The sequence below is a fragment of the Podarcis erhardii genome (assembly GCF_964252035.2).
Source record: "Podarcis erhardii genome assembly, chromosome: 2".
In the NCBI taxonomy this organism is placed as follows: domain Eukaryota; kingdom Metazoa; phylum Chordata; class Lepidosauria; order Squamata; family Lacertidae; genus Podarcis; species Podarcis erhardii.
In genome coordinates this window covers 126160954-126183712 of record NC_138498.1, presented here as the reverse complement: position 1 = coordinate 126183712, position 22759 = coordinate 126160954, and the positions used below count along the sequence as shown (strand labels likewise).

Genomic DNA, 22759 nt, shown 5'->3' with positions numbered 1-22759 from the left:
CAGCGGCCATTTTAGCTGTGACAGTCCTATGGGGCGAAAAATACGGTACTTAACACTTAGCTTCTGTTACACATTATATCCACATAAGTCAATAGAAAAAGTATAAAGAGATGGTGTTCAAGATGTTGGTTTTGGCAACCGTAAAACAACATCCTTGAAATCATATTATATTTAGAAATGACTTTGGCCACGTAGTAAACAACAGGTTTGTTCTTTTCAAATTTAATGAGTTTAGAGATTATTGTACACTAAGCGGGGCACTTTTATACATATCAATGCGTCCCATGTCTTAGTGTATCAAAGTGCCCCAACGGACATTTTCAAAAATCTAACAATTGTTAATAAAGCCACTGAACTTATTTGAAAACCACCTGTAATCCTGATTACTGAGTGGAATAACTTACCTTTGGTACTTTTAAATCTTTTTTTAAAAATAATATTTATTACTTTTAAATCTTACAGAAAAGAGAAAAGAAAAGAAAAAAAGAAAAAAAGAAAGAAAAAACAATACAATACACCAGTGTTTCCCAACCTTTTTTGGGCAAAGGCACACTTGTTTCATGAAAAAAATCTCGAGGCACACCACCATTAGAAAATGTTTAAAAAATTAACTCTGTGCCTATATTGACTATATATAAAGTAACTCTCTTTAATAGTAATCAAATAAACACAAAGAAAGTATTTTATAATTACTTTATTATGAAATAGTAAGTAAACAGAAATATGAAAAATTATAAAATACTTTATTCAGTGCGCAACCTGGGCCTGTTTGGCTGAACACAAAGCTGATATTCTGGCTGGAATCGAAGAAAGACACACACGTAGCTCTTCGTCAACAGCTCTCAGTCTCTCTCTGTATTTAGTTTTTATAGCAATCATGCTTGAAAAGCTAAACACACCAATTTAGGGCTTGTTCACGTGTATAGCAGCGAGCTTTGGGGGAATGAGTTGGTGTCAAACTCTAGAAACTTCCTGCCATGCAACTGCAGCTGGTCACATGAATGTCAGCCCCCTATACTGAACACAGCACACATCAGCTTTTAACACAAAACGCAGTGGCTGTGTGCAGTGTTGTAAACTAGCCTTTAGTCTGTGAATGTCAATGATTCTCAGCTATGAAGGTCCCACAAATGTGGGGGGAAATGCTCTCAGGACTAAACCAAATGAGGCAGAGGAGGCCATTGATCAGCTTCTGCCACATTTTAAAGCCTCAAAGCAGTCCTGAGGTTGCTCATTTGATTTGGGGAAAGTGTAGAGTCCACCCATTCCTTTTGTATCCTTTCTCAATCTGTCCTGCTTCACTATACCTATGCACCAGTCCCTCTCGTCCTTACACAACTACCTGGCCATTCTGCACTCTCACTTCTACAGGTGTGGCTCTCTCTCTCTCCTCCTCTCCACATATGAGCTGCATCACACCACACCAACACAAACAAACACACTCCAGCTTCTTAATGCTGCCTGCTTCCTCAGAGAGAGGTGGCTGGGCTCAACCCTCCTTCTGAGCAACGTTGTTGACCCACGCTGAAAAACTGCTGCCTGCTGCTGCCGTATCTTACGTGGCTGTCAGCGAAACACACTCTGCACATGTTCAGAGGCGCCGACTGTGAGAGTTCTGGGGCGCCGAGGCGAGGCCAAGGCTGACGCTGCCTCAGGTGCGTCTCCCTCCCTGCACCTGCGTCAAGCTCCAGCCCGCGTCCCTCACATGCCTCCCCCCTCACCGGAGGGAGCTCGCGGCCGTAGAGCGGGGCCGCCAACAGCAGGAGGATCCCGGCGCGCATCCAGCCCGACGGCTCCATCTCTGCCGCCGCCGACAACAACCTCCACCACAGAAGTCTCTCCTCAGAGCACGGAGGCGGCTCACCCCCGCCGCCCCGCCCACCAAAGCCTCGATTGGGCTGCGCCGCTCAGGTATGCCAAAGCCATTGGCTGCGGGAGGTGGCACTCTTATCTCCCTTTCAGACAGCAGACAGCCTCTTCTGACAGCTCCTCTGCCATTCGCGCAGCGACCCCAGCCTCTATTTTCTAAGTGGTTTACAGGGCTGCCAATTGCGGCGCAGCAGCCAACCCTGCCCCCACCCCCCTGTGGCCATTGGCTACCTCCTAATACCAGCCTCCTCCTCCTAATTCTCTAGCTGGGCAGCATCACCCCACTTTAGAGAGCACCTTGCCCATTGGCTAGCTGCCTATCAGCGTTTCCCCTTACAGCTCCTAGGAGTAATCTTAGCCTCCTCGCTGCTGTGCTCCGATTGGTTAGAAGAGGGTGGCAATAAGGCTTTTTTTTTTTAATTGGCGGAAATTCGATGCTGCTTTCGTCCTAGGGATTCTTGGAGTGGCTCGGAGCGTTTGGGATGGAGATTTGGGAAGCGAGCGGCGATGGGATGTGGGAGGGAGCTCGCTCGCCGCCCCTCGTGTGCTCGCCGCCGCCGCCCGCCTCTCGCCGCCCGACTCTCGCCGCCCGACTCACCCGCCTCTCCCACGGCACACCAGGCAACGTCTCGCGGCACACTAGTGTGCCGCGGAACACCGGTTGGGAAACACTGCAATACACTATATAAACAATACACAACATGACATTAACACATTAAACAAAACAACAACAAAAACAATTCAAAAAGAACACACATCATACCATCTCAATACCCTCTCTTTCATTCCCTTGTTTCATCGACCTCCTCTCACCTCCCTTTTTGTATTCCATTTCTATAAATTATTTCAGCAAGTCCTTTCCACCTTTCTCTATTTTCTGTCATATAGTTATCTCAACATATTTTAACCTTATTTTCCATTAATACTAAAATACTTATTTATGCTTAATTCCTTATAACATTTTTACTAAAGCCATATAATTTCATTCCAACATTTTTCTAACACTCATTAATTTTACATTACAGTGGTGCCTCGCAAGACGAAAAGAATCCGTTCCGCGAGTCTCTTCGTCTTGCGTTTTTTTTTGTCTTGCGAAGCAAGCCCATTGACGGCTTAGCGGATTAGCGCTATTAGCGGCTTTTAGCGGCTTAGAAAAAGGGGGGGAGGAAAACCCCCCCGCAGGAACTCGCAAGACATTTTCGTCCTGCGAAGCAAGCCCATAGGAAATTCGTTTTGCGAAGCAACTCCAAAATGGAAAACTCGTTTGTCTAGCGAGTTTTCCGTTTTGCGAGGCATTTGTCTTGCGGGGCACCACTGTATTTCCATAGATAAACTTTAAACTTTTTCCAATCTTCTCCCACCGTCTCCTCTCCCTGGTCTCGGACCCTGCCAGTCATCTCCGTCAATTCCATATAGTCCATCAACCTGGTGATCTTCTGTCCAAGGCTCTTAACTCTTTTCCAAGTCCCTTCTGCAAGTCTTCTACATATTTATACATGCACTTTGCTTTGTCTTCTGCTGATCTTGTTCTTATTTTCCTTCTTTTGATGCTGAAGAGTAGATCTCGGGGAAATTCCCACCTAGCAATGTTTTTATTCCTTCTCGACAGTTCAGCCAAATCTCCATAGTTAAAACTAAGATCCCAAAGATATTTCAGGACGTATTTCAAAGTTCCTCTAAATCTGGAGGTCCCCACAACTCCAATCTCCTCCTGACCCAAGTCCAGGTCCCAGAGGTCAATAAATCCCTGCATGAAGGGATCTATCCAACTTTCCTTCTCCAGTCCAAGCGGGGCTCCAATCCTCAAAATCTGACTTTCCCTAAATTCAATCATAAAAGGCATCAACTTATAGTCATCAAATTACATCTGTAAGGCTGGGGCTCTCTCCCTGTCCACTTGTGCTATTTTAGGTTCAGCAACGACAACTTTCTCCCCCGCCTTCTCTACAATTTGCCATGTCAAAGTAGATCCCTGTATCGATTCCTGAATAGTTTCTGTATTAATGTTCACTTTTTGTCCAAAATTAGTCACTTTTTGTCCCAAGTTATCAATTTTTATAGTCATCACATCCGTGTTCTTATGGAGCTGTTCCAGTGAGTCATTTATCTTACATAATGCAACCACTAAGGCTTCTTCTGTCAACATTCTTAACAATCCAAGGTCAGTCCCAGATTCTCACAGTTTTTTATCTTGCAGCTGGAGATCCCCCCAGCTCAACTCATGTAACAATTTCAAAAGCTTCTTCTAGAGGGAAACAATTTCTATTTGTATCAATCCTTTTAATTTTTTTTAATAAATATTTATTAAAGTTTTTTGAATACAAATACATAAATAATAAACAACATTACTTATTCCATAACATAGTTTCATCGCTTCTTTGGACTCCCTCACGTCTCCCGCTCCCACTTACATCGTTATAAAAATTTTTCAAGCAAATTATCATCTTGTTTACAATCTTATATCCGCTCATTTAAATAGAATCTAGCAGTTCTCCAGAAAATTTATATTTTCCTTAATCTCACTTATCGTCAAATTCAGATCTAATTCAGTGGTGGACAATTATTTATGATCTAGCATCCTTCTTAACATTCAACCAAATTACAATATTTTTGTAAGTAAATCTTAAATTTCTTCCAGTCTTCTCCAACCCTCTCTTCTCCCAGGTCTCGGATTCTGCCAGTCATCTCGGCCAGTTGCATATAGTCCATCAGCTGCATCTGCCACTCTTCCAGTGTGGGTAGATCTTGAGTTTTCCAGTTCTTAGCGATGAGTATCCTTGCTGCCGTTGTTGCATACATAAAAAATGTTCGGTCCTTCTTTAACACCTTCTGGCCGACAATACCCAGAAGGAAGGCTTCTGGTTTCTTAGTGAAGGTATACTTAAATACCTTTTTCAACTCATTATATATCATTTCCCAGAAGGCCTTCACTTTAGGGCAGGTCCACCAGAGGTGAAAGAATGTTCCTTCATTTTCTTTACATTTCCAACATTTATTATCAGACAAATGGTATATTTTGGCAAGTTTAACTGGGGTCATGTACCATCTGTATTTCATTTTCATTACATTTTCCTTCAGAGCATTACATGCAGTGAAGTTCAGCCCAGTGGTCCACAACCTTTCCCAGTCCTCAAACATGATATTATACCCAATGTCCTGTGCCCACTTTATCATAGCTGATTTAACCATTTCGTCTTGTGTATTCCATTTTAACAGCAAGTTATACATTCTTGATAATACCTTAGTCTTTGGTTCTAACAATTCTGTTTCCAACTTCGATTTCTCCACCTGGAACCCTAACTTTTTGTCATTTTTAAAAACTTCTTTAATCTGAGCGTAATGTAACCAGTCTCGCACTTTGTCCTTCATTTTCTCCAAACTCTGCAATTTCCAATTGTCTCCATCTTTTTCTAATATTTCCCAATATTTTGGCCATTTGGCCTCCATATTGGGTCTTTTTCGGGCCTTAGCTTCCAGAGGAGAAAGCCACCTCGGAGTTTTGTTTTCCAATAAGTCTTTGTATTCTGTCCAGACATTAAATACTGCTTTCCTGACAATATGGTTCTTAAAGGCCTTATTGATCTTAACCTTGTCATACCATAAGTATGCATGCCAACCAAAAGCATTGTTAAAACCTTCCAGATCCAACACATCAGTGTCTTCGAGAAGTAGCCAGTCTTTTAGCCAGCAGAAAGCTGCGGCTTCATAGTACAGTTTTAAGTCTGGCAGGGCAAAGCCCCCTCTTTCTTTCGCATCAGTTAATATATTAAACTTAATTCTGGGCTTTTTGCCCTGCCAGACAAATTTAGAAATATCTCTCTGCCACTTCCGGAAGCACTCCGTCTTGTCCACAATCTGCAATGTTTGAAACAAAAACAACATCTTTGGCAATACATTCATCTTAATAGCAGCAATTCGGCCTAACAAAGAAAGTTTCAATTTTGTCCAACTGTCCAAGTCTCTCTTAATTTCAGACCAACCTTTTTCATAATTATCCTTAAATAGGCTCAGATTTTTTGCTGTTATATTTACCCCTAGGTACTTTACTTTTTTTACCACAGTTAGTTCTGTTTCTCTCTGAAACTGTTCTGACTCTGTATCTGTCAATTTTTTCCCCAACACCTTAGTTTTCTGTTTATTTAGTTTAAATCCCGCCACCCGACCAAAGTCTTGAATCAGTTGTAATACTCTTTTTGTACTAGATTCTGGCTCCTGCAAAGTCAAAACTAGGTCATCTGCAAAGGCTTTAAGTTTATATTGTTTCGCTCCGACCTGAATCCCTTCCACCAACCGGTCCCCTCTGATCATATTCAAGAGCACCTCCAGAACCGAAATAAATAGCAAAGGGGAAATCGGGCAGCCTTGTCGTGTTCCTTTTTCAATTTTAAACTCTTCTGTAACCACATTGTTAACTATCAATTTAGCCTTTTGTTCTGAATATATTGCATCAATCCCATTCTCAAAACCCCATCCCACTCCCATTTCTTTTAGATTTCCCTTCATAAATTTCCAAGAGATATTATCAAAGGCCTTCTCCGCATCTATGAAAATTAACACTGCTTTTGTGTTTATGTCTGTTTGCAAAAGTTCCAAAATGTCAGTAATGTTCCTTGTATTAGCAAACATGTGTCTACCTGGGAGAAAGCCTGCCTCGTCTTTATGAATTACTTCATTTAGAACTCTTTTAAGTCTACTTGCCAAAACATCTGCAAATATTTTGTAATCCACATTTAAAAGGGAGATGGGACGATAGTTCTTGAGTTGTGTCTTTTCAATTTCTGATTTTGGTATCAATGTGATGAAGGCTTCCTTCCACGATTCCGGCGCCCTCTTCCCCTCCATAATTTCGTTGCTGACCTCCATCAGTGGTTGTATCAAGTAGTCTTTTAATGTCTTATAATACTTGGAGGTCAACCCGTCTGGCCCTGGAGATTTGCCCAGTTGCATATTCTGAATGGCTTGTTCAATCTCTTGTCGTGTTATTTTACTGTTCAGGAGTGATCTATTTTCTTGTGACAGTTTTTTTAGTCCATTTTCCCCCCAAAATTGTTTAATCTCAACCTCATCCTGCGGCCCTTGAGTGTATAATTTTTTGAAATATTTCTGAAAACATTTTCTAATCTCCACGGGGTTCTGAATCTTTCTTCCTTCAATTTCCAAATTTGTAACTGTGTTTAATTTTTGTCTCTTCTTCAACTGCCACGCTAGCAGTTTCCCACATTTGTTTGCCGATTCAAAGGTTTTTTGTTTCATTAGTTTAATCTTCCACTCTATTTCCTGATTTATCAGTTTAGAATATTGTGCTTGATGAAGTTTGATTTCTCTCAGAATCGGCTGTGACTTCGGATTTAATCTTAACTTCTTCTCTAATTCTTTAATTTTCTCCAAAATCTTATATTTCCTCTCATTTTGTGTCCTTTTCTTTACAGCATTCTGTTGTATCAAGAACCCCCTCATGACGGCTTTGCTTGCATCCCAAATGGTTCTTTTTTCCACCGTAGTGTTCATGTTTATCTCAAAGTAGTCCTTCAAAGCTTTTTGGGCCTTCTTAATGATCTCCTGATCTCTAAACAAATTGTCATTCATCTTCCATCTAAAGGAACCGGTTGGTAATAGTGTCATATCCATTTTCAGTGCATTATGGTCGGAGCAGGTCTTTGGGCAGATTTCCACCTTTCTGACCTTGGGTGCCAGACCTCTAGTTATCCATATTTGGTCGATTCTTGTCCAAGTCAGCTGGGCTTCAGAGAAAAATGTTCCTTCTCTTCCCAAGGGGTTCTTCATTCTCCAAATATCAATCCAATCCATATTGTCTGTCATTTCGAAGAAGGTCTTTGGTAGTCTTCCGTCTTTTGTAACGTTTTGGCTTTGTGACTTATCCATGTTAGTTGATACGACCCCATTCATATCTCCCATCATAATGATGTTGTTGTAGTCCAGATAATCCAGCATAATCTCATGCAACTTCTTGTAAAATTCTGATTTCCCTTCATTTGGAGCATAAATTCCTAATATCAGGATTTTCTCTCCTTGATGTTGTATTTCGATTGCCAAAATTCTTCCGTGTTCATCTTTGAATAGAAATTTAGGTGAGAGGCTCTCTTTTGCATATATCACCACACCTCTCTTCTTTACTATGTCCGAAGATATGAATTCCTGGCCAAGCCTTTTATTTATTAATACTTTTCTGTGGAGCCTCGTCACATGTGTTTCTTGTAAACAAATAATGTCCAATTGTTCCTTTTTTAATATGTGAAAAATTTTCCTCCTTTTTTCCGGGATGTTACAGCCATTTATATTCCAGCTCAAAAGTTGCAGAGACATCCTGAATAAATCTGGTTATTTTCCTTGGGGTGGTACTTTGTTCTCCGGGTCTTCAGGGTCCGAGGGTGCAGGTACCCCTGGTGGTTCAGGCCCCGAGGGTAGTTCAAGTCCTTTATGAAGGTCCTCTCCGTATGCAGTCAGAAACTTATCTCTGTCTTCCAGTGTTCTGATTTTAATCTTCTTCCCTCTAAAAGTGAAAGATAGTCCTTGGGGAAAATCCCATCTGAAGATGATTGAGTTGCTCCTCAACAATCTTACTAGTTCCAAATAGTCAGATCTAAGATCCAACAGTTGTTTAGGAATGTCCTTGTAAATTTCAATTCTTTTGTCCGAAATGTCCAGTAACTTTCCGTAATGCAGGTCCAAAATCTTGTCCCTTTCCTCCTTTGATCTCAGTGTTATCAAACAGTCTCTGGGCTTCTCTTTCTTTGTAAGTCTTCCAAGCCTGAAAGCTGATACGATTTTAAAGTCTTTTTCCTCTAGGTTCCAAAACTTGGAAAATTCTTTAGTCAGAAACTCAGCTAGGTTGCCTTCTTCCACTTCTGGTACCGACCTTATCCTTAAGTTGGTCTCCCTGTTCCGCAGTTCTGTCATGGAAAGATAGGTCTGATGTTTACCTACTTGTTTACTGAGTGGTCTTACCTCTTTTTCTAACTCTCCCAATCTTTGGCTGGTATCCTCAGCCAATTTCTGATTTTCACCTGCAGCCTCCTTCAGTTCTCCAATTGCTTGTGCATTCTGTGCAACTTGTCCAGTTAGTCTATTTAAACATTCTGTGTTTTGATCAATTTTAGCTGTTTGCTGATCAACTTTTTTATCCAAAGATTCCAATTTTTCAAGAATTTTCTCTAAAATAGAGCCAGTTGCTCCTGAGGCCATATCTTCCAATTGTAATTCCTCAGTTTCTCCCTCCCCTGCCCGTGGCAGAGAAGCAGCTTCTTCCTCAGAAGGCAAAGTAGGCACAGATGATCTGCGTGCCTGTGAGGCTGCAGTTAAAGTTGTTAGAGTTGTTTGTCTGGTTTTTGGTCCCTTTCTTTTTGCGCCACTCATCCCAAAGTTATCTAAAAGTCAAGGTCAAGCTGAGTTGTTCCCATGAGAAAACAACGGCCCAGATGGTAACAGTCAAACAGGAGGCCGGGAAAAGGAAAGTAAAACAATGTCACTGCTGTAAGTCCCAAATCCTCTAGGGGGAGCTTAAAATGTCTTTAGGGAAGAGATCAATTCCAATAAAATTAATAAAGTCTAATTCAATGTCCAAGAACCTTCACTAAGATAGGTTTTAGCAGAGTTAGTATTTAAAAAGCCACAACGTTTCAGACAGTGCTTACTGGAATTCCGAAAGGTGCTTCAAAGTAGCAAGTCCAAACTCCCTCAGAATGTTTCAAAGTTTAAATTCAAAGTATCCAAATCTGCAGGCTGACTGCTCAGTTGCTCAGGCAGTTCCAGCGCCTGGGTTTCTTACTTAAATTGTAATCCAAATAGAAGAAAGGTATCACAATCCCAATAGAAGTCATAAGATCAATTACTTAGAGTCCTTAATCTGCTTAAAAGTAATTTCAGTGGGTGCCCAGATCAGTTAGGTTGAAAGTTCACTCTTTGCCTCCACTCCTCCAGCTCTTTACTTTGAAGTTCAGTGTCAGCGGAAGACGGACTTCCTGTTTTTCGTCACTCCGCTTTCAGCCAAATTCGATATTTTTAGATCTTAAAGTTTTGTAAAGTCCTTATTACTCACGGGTTGTTACTTTCCGAATCAGAAGTTTCAGGAAGAAAGGTCAGCGCTCACCGACAGCAGCAACGCGGCTTCGCTCCGTTGATTGCGAGACGACACACAGCGCCGCTACCCCCTCCGCGATCCGGAGCCCCTTACGGGGTCCCTTCAACGTTTCGGGGGCTGCTCCTGGCGCCCACCGGGTCCTGAGACCACAGGCTTCTGCCGCCTGTGGTTTTTCAAAGTGGGTCTCCGCTTCGCCGCAGCGGACGACCCGTTCTCAGCGGAGCTTCCCGGTTAGAAGAGGGCAACTATTGCCGTTCGCGCCACCTCCGGAAGTCCTGTATCAATCCTTTTAAGCACAGTTCAAACAATAAAGTTAGTTTCAATTTTCAGTTACTTTTACTCCTTTTTAAACGCTGAGGGAGACAATGGAAACAATGTATTTCTCTTATTTAACTAGCTGTCAACGAACGATCTATTCACATTCAATGGGCAATTCCAAAACGTCGGTCTTACTAGCAGCCCGTTTCCAGGTTCAGAGCGGTGGTAATTTGACTTTCTTCACTCTCTCCTGCAGGCTTACACGGTCCAAAATTTCCCCCCTCTTCTCCTGCTTCCAAGGGGGGGGGTTAGTGATTTTAACCGATGGAAGTTTAATCCTTTACGGAAGGCTTTCCAAGACTTTAGCTTGCAGCCTCTTTGCTTCAGTCTATTTATAAAAAGGGGAGGCGGACTTCCTGTTTGAAACCTCCCCGTTTCAGTGCCAAATTAAGACGTTTAAAGATCCAATTTTCCGTTCTACTCACGGGTAGTTGTTTTAGAATCAAAAGTCAGCGCTCTCCGGCAACAGCAATGCGGCTTCACTCCGTGAAAGAAGCAGTCAATTCGAAGCACCGCGCCACTCACCCCACGTCACTCCGGATCCCCGAAAACGGGTTTCCCCACGAGTAGAGGAGGTGCAAAAGGTGCCAGCCGAATCCCACGTTCACAGGCTTCTCCCGCCTGTGATTTTTAGTGGGTCTCCGCCTTCGCCGTGGCGGCCAGACCCAGATTTCCACAAAGCAAGTTCCTCCCGATCAGAGGAATTCAGCCATTACTGGAGGCGCTAACCCTTAGTGTATCAAAGTGCGCCAACGGAAATTTTCAAAAATCTAACAATTGTTAATAAAGCCACTGAACTTATTTGAAAATCACCTGTAATCCTGATTACTGAGTGGAATAACTTGCCTTTGGTATTTTTAAATCTTAACTAAATGCCATAAAAAAGTGTTGGAACACTTTTACATTTCACATAATTTTTAGATGGTCGTGCTAAAAACACACCTACTCTCTTCAAACGCCAACGGCTAACTGGCAGCCAGCGCAGTCGCAACTGTTCTACTCACACATGCATAGGCACATTTGGGTGATGTCGTGACACGAATATCATTTCTTGATTATTGGTGTGTCAATGTCCCCCTTGCGTCAATGTGCCCCACCTCCCCCATTCCGCATTTTCAGAGGAAGTGGTAGAAGGGGAAAGTGTGTCCCACCAGATAAGACTCCCATCCTCCCTGGCCATGGGCCATCCTTGCTTGGGCAGGTGGTACTTTGAGTCCAACCACATCTGGAGGACCAGAGATGCCTCAACTCAGCACAGAAGGTTCCTCTAGGGCTCAGTGTTACTTGGGAGTTGGTGGAACTGGATCTTAAGGGTTCTTGAGACATTTCTGAGGGATTGTGATTGGTATCCAGACCCTAACACTATAAAGCCAAGGTGTCCACACTGAGCAGTTTATCAACCCTGCTGGCCGCTGGGAAAGACCATCTGAAGGAAGTGGTTTGCCCCCAAAGTTGCTTCCTTCCTTTCTCCGCTGCTGCTGCCCACACTAAAGGAATGTCTGGATGAAATCCCAGGGATGCTTGGCTCCTATTACAAAGAGATCCAGTTGATATTCTAGAAAAAAGTGTGGCTAAGATTCTGAGTCACAATCATGGCTGAGAAATACAGCCAGGGAATATGAAACTGATTTGAAGATTGGTTTCTTCTTTACACTTCATTATTATTATTATTATTATTATTATTATTATTATTATTATATTACATTCAGGAGGACACACCATGGTTTTCATCTTCTTTCTTTTCTTTCCAACAACAACAACAACAATAATAATAATAATTTATTATTTATACTCTGCCCATCTGGCTGGGCCTCCCCAGCCACTCTGGGCGGCTTCCATAGAAACCAAAAATACAGTAAAATATCACACGTTAAAAACTTCCCTGAACAGGGCTGCCTTAAGATGTCTTCTGAATGTCAGGTAGTTGTTTATCGCTTTGACATCTGCTGGAAGGGCGTTCCACAGGGCGGGCGCCACTACCGAGAAGGCCCTCTGCCTGGTTCCCTGTAGCTTTGCTTCTCGCAATGAGGGAACCGCCAGAAGGCCCTCGGCGCTGGACCTCAGCGTCCGGGCAGAATGATGGGGGTGGAGACGCTCCTTCAGGTATACTGGACCGAGGCCGTTTAGGGCTTTAAAGGTCAGCACCAACACTTTGAATTGTGCTCGGAAATGTACTGGGAGCCAATGTAGGTCTTTCAAGACCGGTGTTATATGGTTTCGGCAGCCGCCCCCAGTCACCAGTCTAGCTGCCGCATTCTGGATTAGTTGTAGTTTCCGAGTCACCTTCAAAGGTAGCCCCACGTAGAGTGCATTGCAGTAGTCCAAGCGGGAGATAACCAGAGCATGCACCACTCTGGCCAGTGTTATTCACCTTTAATACTCACCTATTTCAGTGTCACACATATTTTTATCTTGTGATATTCAGATGAAGAGAGGTATAACAATTTAATAAAGAATTCCCAGTTGGAGCAGAGCTAGAATATCCAGAAGCCCTATGCCACCCAGGGCAAAGGAGGAAGAACAGTGAGAGAGGCCTGGACAGGGAATCTCCGCTAAGATAAGCCAGTGTCAGGAGGCGGGTGCGAGACCCGGTGGCATATAATTATTATAAATCATAATTGGGGTGGGTGTCTCAATCTAGCCTTCCCAGCGGTCAGGCTCCAGCTGCTTTCCTTCTGCATCTCCAGCTCTCTCCATTCCATAATGCAAGGCTGAGAGATGGAGGTCCAACCCCAAGAACATTCTCCAACTGAGCACTCCTTCAACCGACCACAAGCACCAAGCCTTGTCACTAAACTTATATACGGGTCTCCCAAAATGGTCAGTATGCACCTCCTGAGGCCAAATGGACTGTGCAGGTGATGAATAAAGATCTAGAGGTCAAAGGGGACAAAATGTGGCCCAAGGGGTGGAGGATTATAGTGCAGCGGATGAAGAACTTCATGATGAACTTAGTTACAGATAGGTAGCCGTGTTGGTCTGCCATAGTCAAAACAAAACAAATTCCTTCCAGTAGCACCTTAAAGACCAACTAAGTCAGTTCTTGGTATGAGCTTTCGTGTGCATGCACACTTCTTCAGATACACTGAAACAGAAGTTTCCAGACCCTTCTATATAGTGAGAAGGTGGGGAGGGGTATTACTCAGAAGGGTGGTGGGAATGGGTGATTGGCAGATAGCTGTGATGAGCCTGTTGACGACTCTTAACGACTGCAATAGGTCTTACAGGAAAAAGCAAGGGGTGAAAAGGTGAAAAATGGCTTTGTCATGTATAATGAGATAAGAATCCAAGGTCTTTGTTCAGACCAGGTTTCTCCATGGTTTTAAGTTTGGTGATAAGTTGTAATTCAGCAGCTTCTCTTTCCAGTCTATTTCTGAAATTCCTTTGTAGTAAAACAGCTACTTTGAGATCTTGTATAGAATGTCCTGGTAGATTGAAGTGTTCTCCTACTGGTTTCTCTGTCTTGTGATTCCTGATGTCCGATTTATGTCCGTTTATTCTTTGGCGTAAGGTCTGGCCTGTTTGTCCAATATAGAGAGCTGAAGGACACTGTTGGCATTTTATGCCATACACAATGTTAGACGATGAGCAATTAAATATTCCCGAGATGGTATGTGTGATGTTGTTGGGGCCAGTAATGGTGTTGTCCGGGTGTATGTGGCAGCAAAGTTGGCATCTGGGTTTATTGCAGGCTCTGGTGCCAGTGTCCGTGTTAAGTCTGGTTATAGCATTATTGTGGGTTAGGAGTTGTTTAAGATTGCGTGGCTGTTCCTCCCAGAGCTTGAGAAAGAGAACTCTCACCTAAGAGATCTACAGCAAACCTTTTTAGAACTAAAATACTCAACAGATGAAGTTAGACAACAGATCAACAGAGCCAGACTGATACCCAGAGAGAACTTGCTGCAAGACAGACCCAAAAAAGAAAATAACAGAACACCTCTAGTCATCACATACAGCTCCCAAGTTAAAACAGTACAACGCATCATCAGAGATCTGCAACCTCTCCTGGACAATGACAGTTCTCTTTCTCAAGCTCTGGGAGGAAGACCTTTCATTGCCTACAGACAGCCACCCAGTCTTAAACAACTCCTAACCCACAATAATACTACAACCAGACCTAACACGGACACTGGCACCAGAGCCTGCAATAAACCCAGATGCCAACTTTGCTGCCACATACACCCGGACAACACCATTACTGGCCCCAACAACATCACACATACCATCTCGGGACTATTTAATTGCTCATCGTCTAACATTGTGTATGCCATAAAATGCCAACAGTGTCCTTCAGCTCTCTATATTGGACAAACAGGCCAGACCTTACGCCAAAGAATAAACGGACATAAATCGGACATCAGGAATCACAAGACAGAGAAACCAGTAGGAGAACACTTCAATCTCCCAGGACATTCTATACAAGATCTCAAAGTAGCTGTTTTACTACAAAGGAATTTCAGAAAAAGACTGGAAAGAGAAGCTGCTGAATTACAACTTATCACCAAACTTAAAACCATGGAGAAACCTGGTCTGAACAAAGACCTTGGATTCTTATCTCATTATACATGACAAAGCCATTTTTCACCTTTTCACCCCTTGCTTTTTCCTGTAAGACCTATTGCAGTCGTTAAGAGTCGTCAACAGGCTCATCACAGCTATCTGCCAATCACCCATTCCCACCACCCTTCTGAGTAATACCCCTCCCCAACTTCTCACTATATAGAAGGGCCTGGAAACTTCTGTTTCAGTGTATCTGAAGAAGTGTGCATGCACACGAAAGCTCATACCAAGAACTGACTTAGTTGGTCTTTAAGGTGCTACTGGAAGGAATTTGTTTTGTTTTGATGATGAACTTAGGACCCTGATGAATATTGGCCAGGTTCATGGAACATAGAGCAGCTCCCTTTCCTGTGAGAAACCATTTTTTATCAAACGTAAAGCCCACAGTTCAACCATATTCTAATATAATACTGCTTCATTACCAATAATTAAGGGTTATAAAGGCTGATGATGCATGACCATTATTTTACATTATTTCATTTGCCTTTCCTAAAAATTTGGAACATATGGAGGACAGGAGAGATTGTAAAAGACTTTAAAATAAGAGCAGGTGCTAATTGTAATAGTAATTTGTTCTCTTCCTAGAAAACAAATAGGATTTTCTCCCCACCCCATCGAAAGAAGACAATGGAGAAGGCAGTCAGAATTCTGGTGGGCCATGACCAATGGAACTAACGAAGAAACCATTTAAATACTTGGAGTGTGAAAAGAGAGAACATAAACAATTTGAAAGTATGGAGTGTGGAAGAAGCTTCACTGACAGTGGAAAACTTAGAAAACATCAATGGACTCACACAGGGGAGAAACCATTTAAATGCTTGGAGTGTGGAAAGAGCTTCACTGAGAGTGGACACCTTAGAATTCATCAACGGAGTCACACGGGGGAGAAACCATTTAAATGCATGGAGTGTGGAAAGAGCTTCAGTCAGAGTGGAAACCTTAGAGTTCATCAACGGAGTCACATGGGGGAGAAACCATTTAAATGCATGGAGTGTGGAAAGAGCTTCAGTCAGAGTGGACACCTTAGAATTCATCAACGGAGTCACACGGGGGAGAAGCCGTTTAAATGCATGGAGTGTGGAAAGAGCTTCAGTGGGAGTGGATACCTTAGAATTCATCAACGGAGTCACACAGGGGAGAAACCATTTAAATGCATGGAGTGTGGAAAGAGCTTCAGTGGGAGTGGATACCTTAGAATTCATCAACGGAGTCACACAGGGGAGAAACTATTTAAATGCATGGAGTGTGGAAAGAGCTTCAGTCAGAGTGGAGGCCTTAGAATTCATCAACGGAGTCACACAGGGGAGAAATCATTTAAATGCATGGAGTGTGGAAAGAGCTTCAGTCAGAGTGGACACCTTAGAATTCATCAACGGAGTCACACAGGGGAGAAACCATTTGAATGTATGGAGTGTGGAAAGAGCTTCACTGAGGGTGGAAAACTTAGAATTCATCAACGGAGTCACACAGGGGAGAAATCATTTAAATGCATGGACTGTGGAAAGAGCTTCAGTCTGAGTGGAAACCTTAGAATTCATCAACGGAGTCACACAGGGGAGAAATCATTTAAATGTATGGAGTGTGGAAAGAGCTTCAGTCAGAGTGGAAACCTTAGAATTCATCAACGGAGTCACACAGGGGAGACACCATTTAAATGCATGGAATGTGGAAAGAGCTTCAGTCAGAGTGGAAACCTTAGAATTCATCAACTGAGTCACACAGGGGAGAAATCATTTAAATGTATGGAGTGTGGAAAGAGCTTCAGTCAGAGTGGAAAACTTAGAATTCATCAATGGACTCACACAGGGGAGAAACCATTTAAATGCATGGAGTGTGGAAAGAGCTTCAGTCAGAGTGGACACCTTAGAATTCATCAACGGAGTCACACTGGGGAGAAACCATTTGAATGCATGGAGTGTGGAAAGAGCTTCAGTCAGAGTGGACACCTTAGAATTCATCAACGGAGTCACACGGGGGAGAAACCATTTAAATGCATGGAGTGTGGAAAGAGCTTCAGTGAGAGTGGACACCTTAGAATTCATCAACGGAGTCACACAGGGCAGAAACCATGTAAATGCATGGAGTGTGGGAAGAGCTTCAGTGGGAGTGGGCACCTTAGAATTCATCAACTGAGTCACACTGGGGAGAAACCATTTAAATGCATGGAGTGTGGAAAGAGCTTCAGTCAGAGTGGAAACCTTAGAATTCATCAATGGAGTCACACAGGGGAGAAACCATTCAAATGCATGGAGTGTGGAAAGAGCTTCAGTCAGAGTGGAGACCTTAGAATTCATCAACGGAGTCACACAGGGGAGAAACCATTTCTGCTGCTCCAAAGAAGCAGACACGGAGCAGTGGATCCAAACTACAAGAAAGAAAATTCCACCTAAACATTAGGAAGAACTTCCTGACAGTAAGAGCTGTTCGACAGTGGAATTTGCTGCCAAGGAGTGTGGTGGAGTCTCCTTCTTTGGAGGTCTTTAAGCAGAGGCTTGACAACCATATGTCAGGAGTGCTCTGATGGTGTTTCCTGCTTGGCAGGGGGTTGGACTCGATGGCCCTTGTGGTCTCTTCCAACTCTGTGATTCTATGATTCAAATGCATGGAGTGTGGAAAGAGCTTCAGTCAGAGTGGAGACCTTAGAATTCATCAACGGAGTCACACAGGTGATAAACCATTTATGTGCATGGAATGTTGAAAGAGCTTCACTCTACTAGTGGAAACCTTAGAATTCATCAACACACTCACAGGGGAGAAACCATTTTAGTGCATGGAATGTGGAAAGAGCTTCAGTCAGAGTGGAAACCTTAGAATTCATCCACGGAGTCACACTGGGGAGAAACCTTTTAAATGCATGGCATTCCCTGGCATAACCAGGAAAGGCTCTGTTCCCAGCTGCATGTCTTGCATGAGGAGGGAAGGGGGCACAGGGAAGAAGGGGCCATACCAGAGCATCTCAGAGCAATGTTTGGAGGGGGCACATGGTGATACAAGTGTGTGTGGAATGCTGTCCCCAAAATGACGCAGGCGAGAAACAATATGGATGAGTATAATGTGGAAGGAGGTTCAGGCAGGTCCCAAACCCAGAGTGCTAAGCGTCAGCTTCCTCCAATTCCACCAGCTGCCCCAAGGCACGATCCCCCTCTAGGCCCTGAGGGTGGAAAGCCTCCTTGCACTTTTGCAACTTGACATGATCCGAGGGAGTCCTCCTGCCAGCAGAGCACAATACATACTATTGATGTAATTATCTTATTGTTGCTGTTGCCATCATGGACTGGCTGGATGCAGAGAAGGGGGGGAGACCCTTCTTTTCGCTCTCCTAAATCTTCCACCATTCCTGCTTCACTGGATTCCATGAGTTCTATTTTTATTGGGGGGGGGGGCTTTTCTCTATCCTCTTTCTCCATTCTATCTGACATGTCCTTCCTTCCTCGTCTTCTCTCCAAACTGAAAGGTCCCAGATACTGAACTGTGCACAGTACTCCAAATGTGTTCACACCATAGATCTCCATAAATAATTTCCATTCATCCTTAAGGAGCAGCCATGAGATTGGTACGTGTCTATTTACATTCCAGCACAGTATGCTGGGAACTTCCGTTGTGCGTATAGCTTTTGCTTTTCTCTGTCTCTCTGAGAATACAAAGAGAGAGATGGAATGTTTCTTTGTCTTGATTTATGATTAATAAATCCGTAGTTGTAGTATGCTTCCACAAGCCTCACGCCTATTCTGTGTCCGCAGTTCGCTCTGCTGATATAGTGTGCCCTGGCTTCGAAGCCTGGGTCGCTGATTTACATCGGAGCAGAGGCTGATGGGTCTTCGCAGTAGGACGGCTGGAAGGAAATGACCCACCTGGGGCTAGCCAGCTGGCCTTGCGACCCTCTGCATGCCAACAAGATCTGCACTACAACCATTAGGAGAGTGGCAGGTGTATTTTCAATCGGTTCCCTAAACATCCCCAGCGTGAGATTTGCAGTTTCCCGAGCCAGTGCACACAGGGTCAACAATTTCCCAGAGTTACCTAACACTCCTGGTCCCTCACCTCCTCCTCATCAGTCCAACGTGCATCTGTTTAATCTTGTTGACCATGAACTGGAACCCTGCCAGAACCAATGGATGGTGCCAGCTTGGTTCTATGACAAAGGAACATGTAAAATGTCAAACATCAAGAATTTCCCTGAAGGCCTTCCAAAAGTTACTTTCTCTCTTTGACATCTGATGATGAAGATGATAATAATAATAATAAATAATATTAATTATTAATAAAAATTATGGGGGCGTGTGTTCCACAGGGAGGGTGCCACTACCAAGAAGGCCCTCTGCCTGGTTCCCTGGAATTATGAGGGAACTGCCAGAAGACCCTCGGAAGTGGACCTCAGTGTCCGGGCTAAATGATGGGGGGATTTTCTTTTCCTTGTGTTAGATGGATGTTGAAACAAGGTGTGATTGACTAGGCCATGTCTAGATCACAGGTTTCTACCCAAGAGCCACAATTGCTTTGCATTCACAAACACTATGTGAAATATCACTAGTAAACAGAATAATTTAAACAAGGAAACCAACAACAGTATTAAAAGAGAGAAAAACTGGATTTGAAATGACCCAACCACAAGATGAAAAGTCTCCATACCAAATGAGGGAAGGGGGAGGCGTTGGGTGGGGGCTTTTGAAGTCTCTCTGCTGGCAAGGGAATCGCAGAGCAATGGCGCCTCTGCCTGTCTGGAATCCCTCACTGCCTCATCTCCAGCAGGAAGGGGGGATTTCCAGACTGGGACCCTTCACTCTTAGGGGGAGGTGCTGGGGCCTGGGCAGCTGGATGGATGGACATCAGCCTGCAGAAATGCACACACACCCTTCCTTTCACAGGACAGTTGAAAATGATTTTTCGATTGACTTGTCTTAAATTCAGGACAAAGTGCAATCTTTTGGAAATTCCGCCTTTGAAATATTTTGCTAGTCTTTCTTTTGAATGGGGGGGGGGTTTCAATCTGGCCAGTCCCCACACAAAATGGAAACGTATCAAAAAGTTACAGATAGGTAGCCGTGTTGGTCTGCCATGGTCAAAACAAAATAAAAAAATTCCTTCCAGTAGCACCTTAAAGACCAAGAAGGGCTTTAGTATCAAAAAGGTATCAAAAGTATCAAAAAGGGCAGCATTTGGAAACCACCTGGTTGCAAACCACTCCGGGTCCTTTGGCCTCCTGCTAGCAGAGCTGCCTGAACTGCTGGCTCCGCACATGGGAGCAGAGTAGGACTTACTTCCGAGTAAGCAGGAATCTTGCTAACAAAGGTTCGTATAGTTAAAGCTATGGTTTTCCCAGTAGTGATGTATGGAAGTGAGAGCTGGACCATAAAGAAGGCTGATTGCCGAAGAATTGATGCTTTTGAATTATGGTGCTGGAGGAGACTCTTGAGAGTCCCATGGACTGCAAGAAGATCAAACCTCTCCATACTGAAGGAAATCAACCCTGAGTGCTCACTGGAAGGACAGATTGTGAAGCTGAGGCTCCAGTACTTTGGCCACCTCATGAGAAGAGAAGACTCCCTGGAAAAGACCCTGATGTTGGGAAAGATGGAGGGCACAAGGAGAAGGGGACGGCAGAGGACGAGATGGTTGGATAGTCTTTTCGAGGTTACCAGCATGAGTTTGACCAAACTGCGGGAGGCAGTGGAGGACAGAGGTGCCTGGCGTTCTCTGGTCCATGGGGTCACGAAGAGTCGGACACGACTAAACGACTAAACAACAAAGCAGGAATCGAATGGAAAATTGTGTATGAATAAGGCTTTTGGCCGTGAATTTATACCTACAGCTAAAAGGAAGAACAAAATAAAAAAAATTCATTCCAGTAGCACCTTAAAGACCAACTAAGTTAGTTCTAGGTATGAGCTTTCGTGTGCATCTGAAGAATCTGAAGAAGTGTGCATCTGAAGAAGTGTGCATGCACACGAAAGCTCTGAAGAATATCTGAAGAAGTGTATCTGAAGAAGTGTGCATGCACATGAAAGCTCATACCTAGAACTAACTTAGTTGGTCTTTAAGGTGCTACTGGAAGGAATTTTTTTTATTTTGATTTTCTCCAATTTACTCTGGTTGGTGTCTTTACTTTTTGTCCAAGGGAGCCCTCGGATTTTTCTGGTAACAGCTCTACGTGGGGCTACCTTTGAAGGTGACTCAGAAACTACAACTAATCCAGAATGCGGCAGCCAGACTGGTGACTGGGGGCGGCCGCCGAGACCACATAACACCGGTCTTGAAAGACCTACATTGTCTCCCAGTACGTTTCAGGGCACAATTCAAAGTGCTGGTGTTGACCTTTAAAGCCCTAAACGGCCTCGGCCCAGTATACCTGAAGGAGCGTCTCCACCCCCATCGTTCTGCCCGGACGCTGAGGTCCAGCACTGAGGGCCTTCTGGCGGTTCCCTCATTGCAAGAAGCAAAGCTACAGGGAACCAGGCAGAGGGCCTTCTCGGTAGTGGCGCCTGCCCTGTGGAACGCCCTCCCATCACATGTCAAAGCGATAAATAACTACCTGACATTCAGAAGACATCTTAAGGCAGCCCTGTTCAGGGAAGTTTTTAAATATGTGATATTTTAGTGTATTTTTGGTTTCTATGGAAGCCGCCCAGAGTGGCTGGGGAAACCCAGCCAGATGGGCAGGGTACAAATAAATTATTATTATTATTATTATTATTACTACTACTACTACTCACCCTTGGACTAACGCCACTGCTCCTCCCTTACACCCACCAAATCAACCACCCCCTGATGACCAGGAGACATATTGACAACCCAACCCAACCCAAGCCATTTGTCCCGTCCTGGCATTATCACCAGAAGACCCTGTTTGTACTATCGAGATCGACCCAGGAGCCACATACTCCACCTTAACCGACAGCCACCTGGAACCAGGGTCTGAGACCAGGAAGATCATGGGACTGGATGGGATACCCCGCACTTGCCCACTCTCACAACCGGCTAAAGTCACTCTCGGACCCCTACTGGCAGAGCATACTTTCCTCCTAACTAGCAGTCCTGTAAACCTCCTCGGCAGAGATCTGCTCTGTAAACTAAATGCCACAATAAAATGTTCCGGGGATGGCATCTACTTGTATATGCCTGAAGACTCTGTCCCCGCATGCCAGGGCATGATACAGGAAGCGAAATCAGACCGCCAATTTCCCGAACTCCCTCCTGAACTAGAGAATGAACTACCCCCTTCATTATGGGGCACAGAATCAACCTCCGTAGGACTTCATCCCTCCATCTTTCCCAACATCACGTTCTTTTCCAGGGAGTCTTCTCTTCTCATGAGGTGACCAACGTACTGGAGCCTCAGCTTCAGGATCTGTCCTTCCACTGAGCACTCAGGGCTGGTTTCCTCCAGAATGGAGAGGTTTGATCTTCTTGCAGTCCATTGAAAAGCATCAATTCTTCGGTGATCAGCCTTCTTGATGGTCCAGCTCTCACTTCCATACATCACTACTGGGAAAACCATAGCTTTAACTGTACGGATTTTGTCGGCAAGGTGATGTCACTGCTTTTTAAGATGCTGTCCAGCTTTGTCATTGCTCTTCTCCCAAGAAGCAGGCATCTTTTAATTTCGTGACTGCTGTCACCACCTGCAGTGATCATGGAGCCCAAGAAAGTAAAACCTCTCACTGCCTCCATTTCTTGCCCTTCTATTTGCCAGGAGGTGATGGACCCTCACTAACTCAGGCTGCAGGTTGCTCAGGTCAAGTGCATACAGGCCCAGACAGAGGGGGGGGGGGTTAACCAAAAGTCCTCCAGTCCCCTAGCAGGAGATTCTTCCTGAGCCTCCCCTCTGGGAAACTGGTTTCACAAGTATTGACAGCTCCTCTTCCTCCCCCCCCCCTTGAGTTGGAAGGTCCGTCATTCCTGCACTCATTTTACCAG

The 22759-nt window shown here is 44.0% G+C and overlaps 2 protein-coding genes across 3 annotated transcripts in view; both read left to right on the top strand.

The window, feature by feature from the left end:
* Positions 1 to 17511, top strand: part of LOC309334684 (uncharacterized protein) — a 33154-nt gene extending 15643 nt beyond the window's left edge. For both annotated transcript variants that reach the window (XM_081849235.1, XM_081849234.1), the window contains exon 2: positions 15431 to 17511. In XM_081849235.1, the coding sequence (XP_081705361.1) occupies positions 15511 to 17235 (1725 nt within the window). In that variant the 5' untranslated portion in view covers positions 15431 to 15510 and the 3' untranslated portion in view covers positions 17236 to 17511. The remainder of the gene's footprint in view (positions 1 to 15430) is intronic.
* LOC309334740 (uncharacterized protein) overlaps positions 1 to 22759 on the top strand; it is a 117760-nt gene that overhangs the window by 24887 nt on the left and 70114 nt on the right. The gene's annotated exons all lie outside the window — the stretch shown is intronic.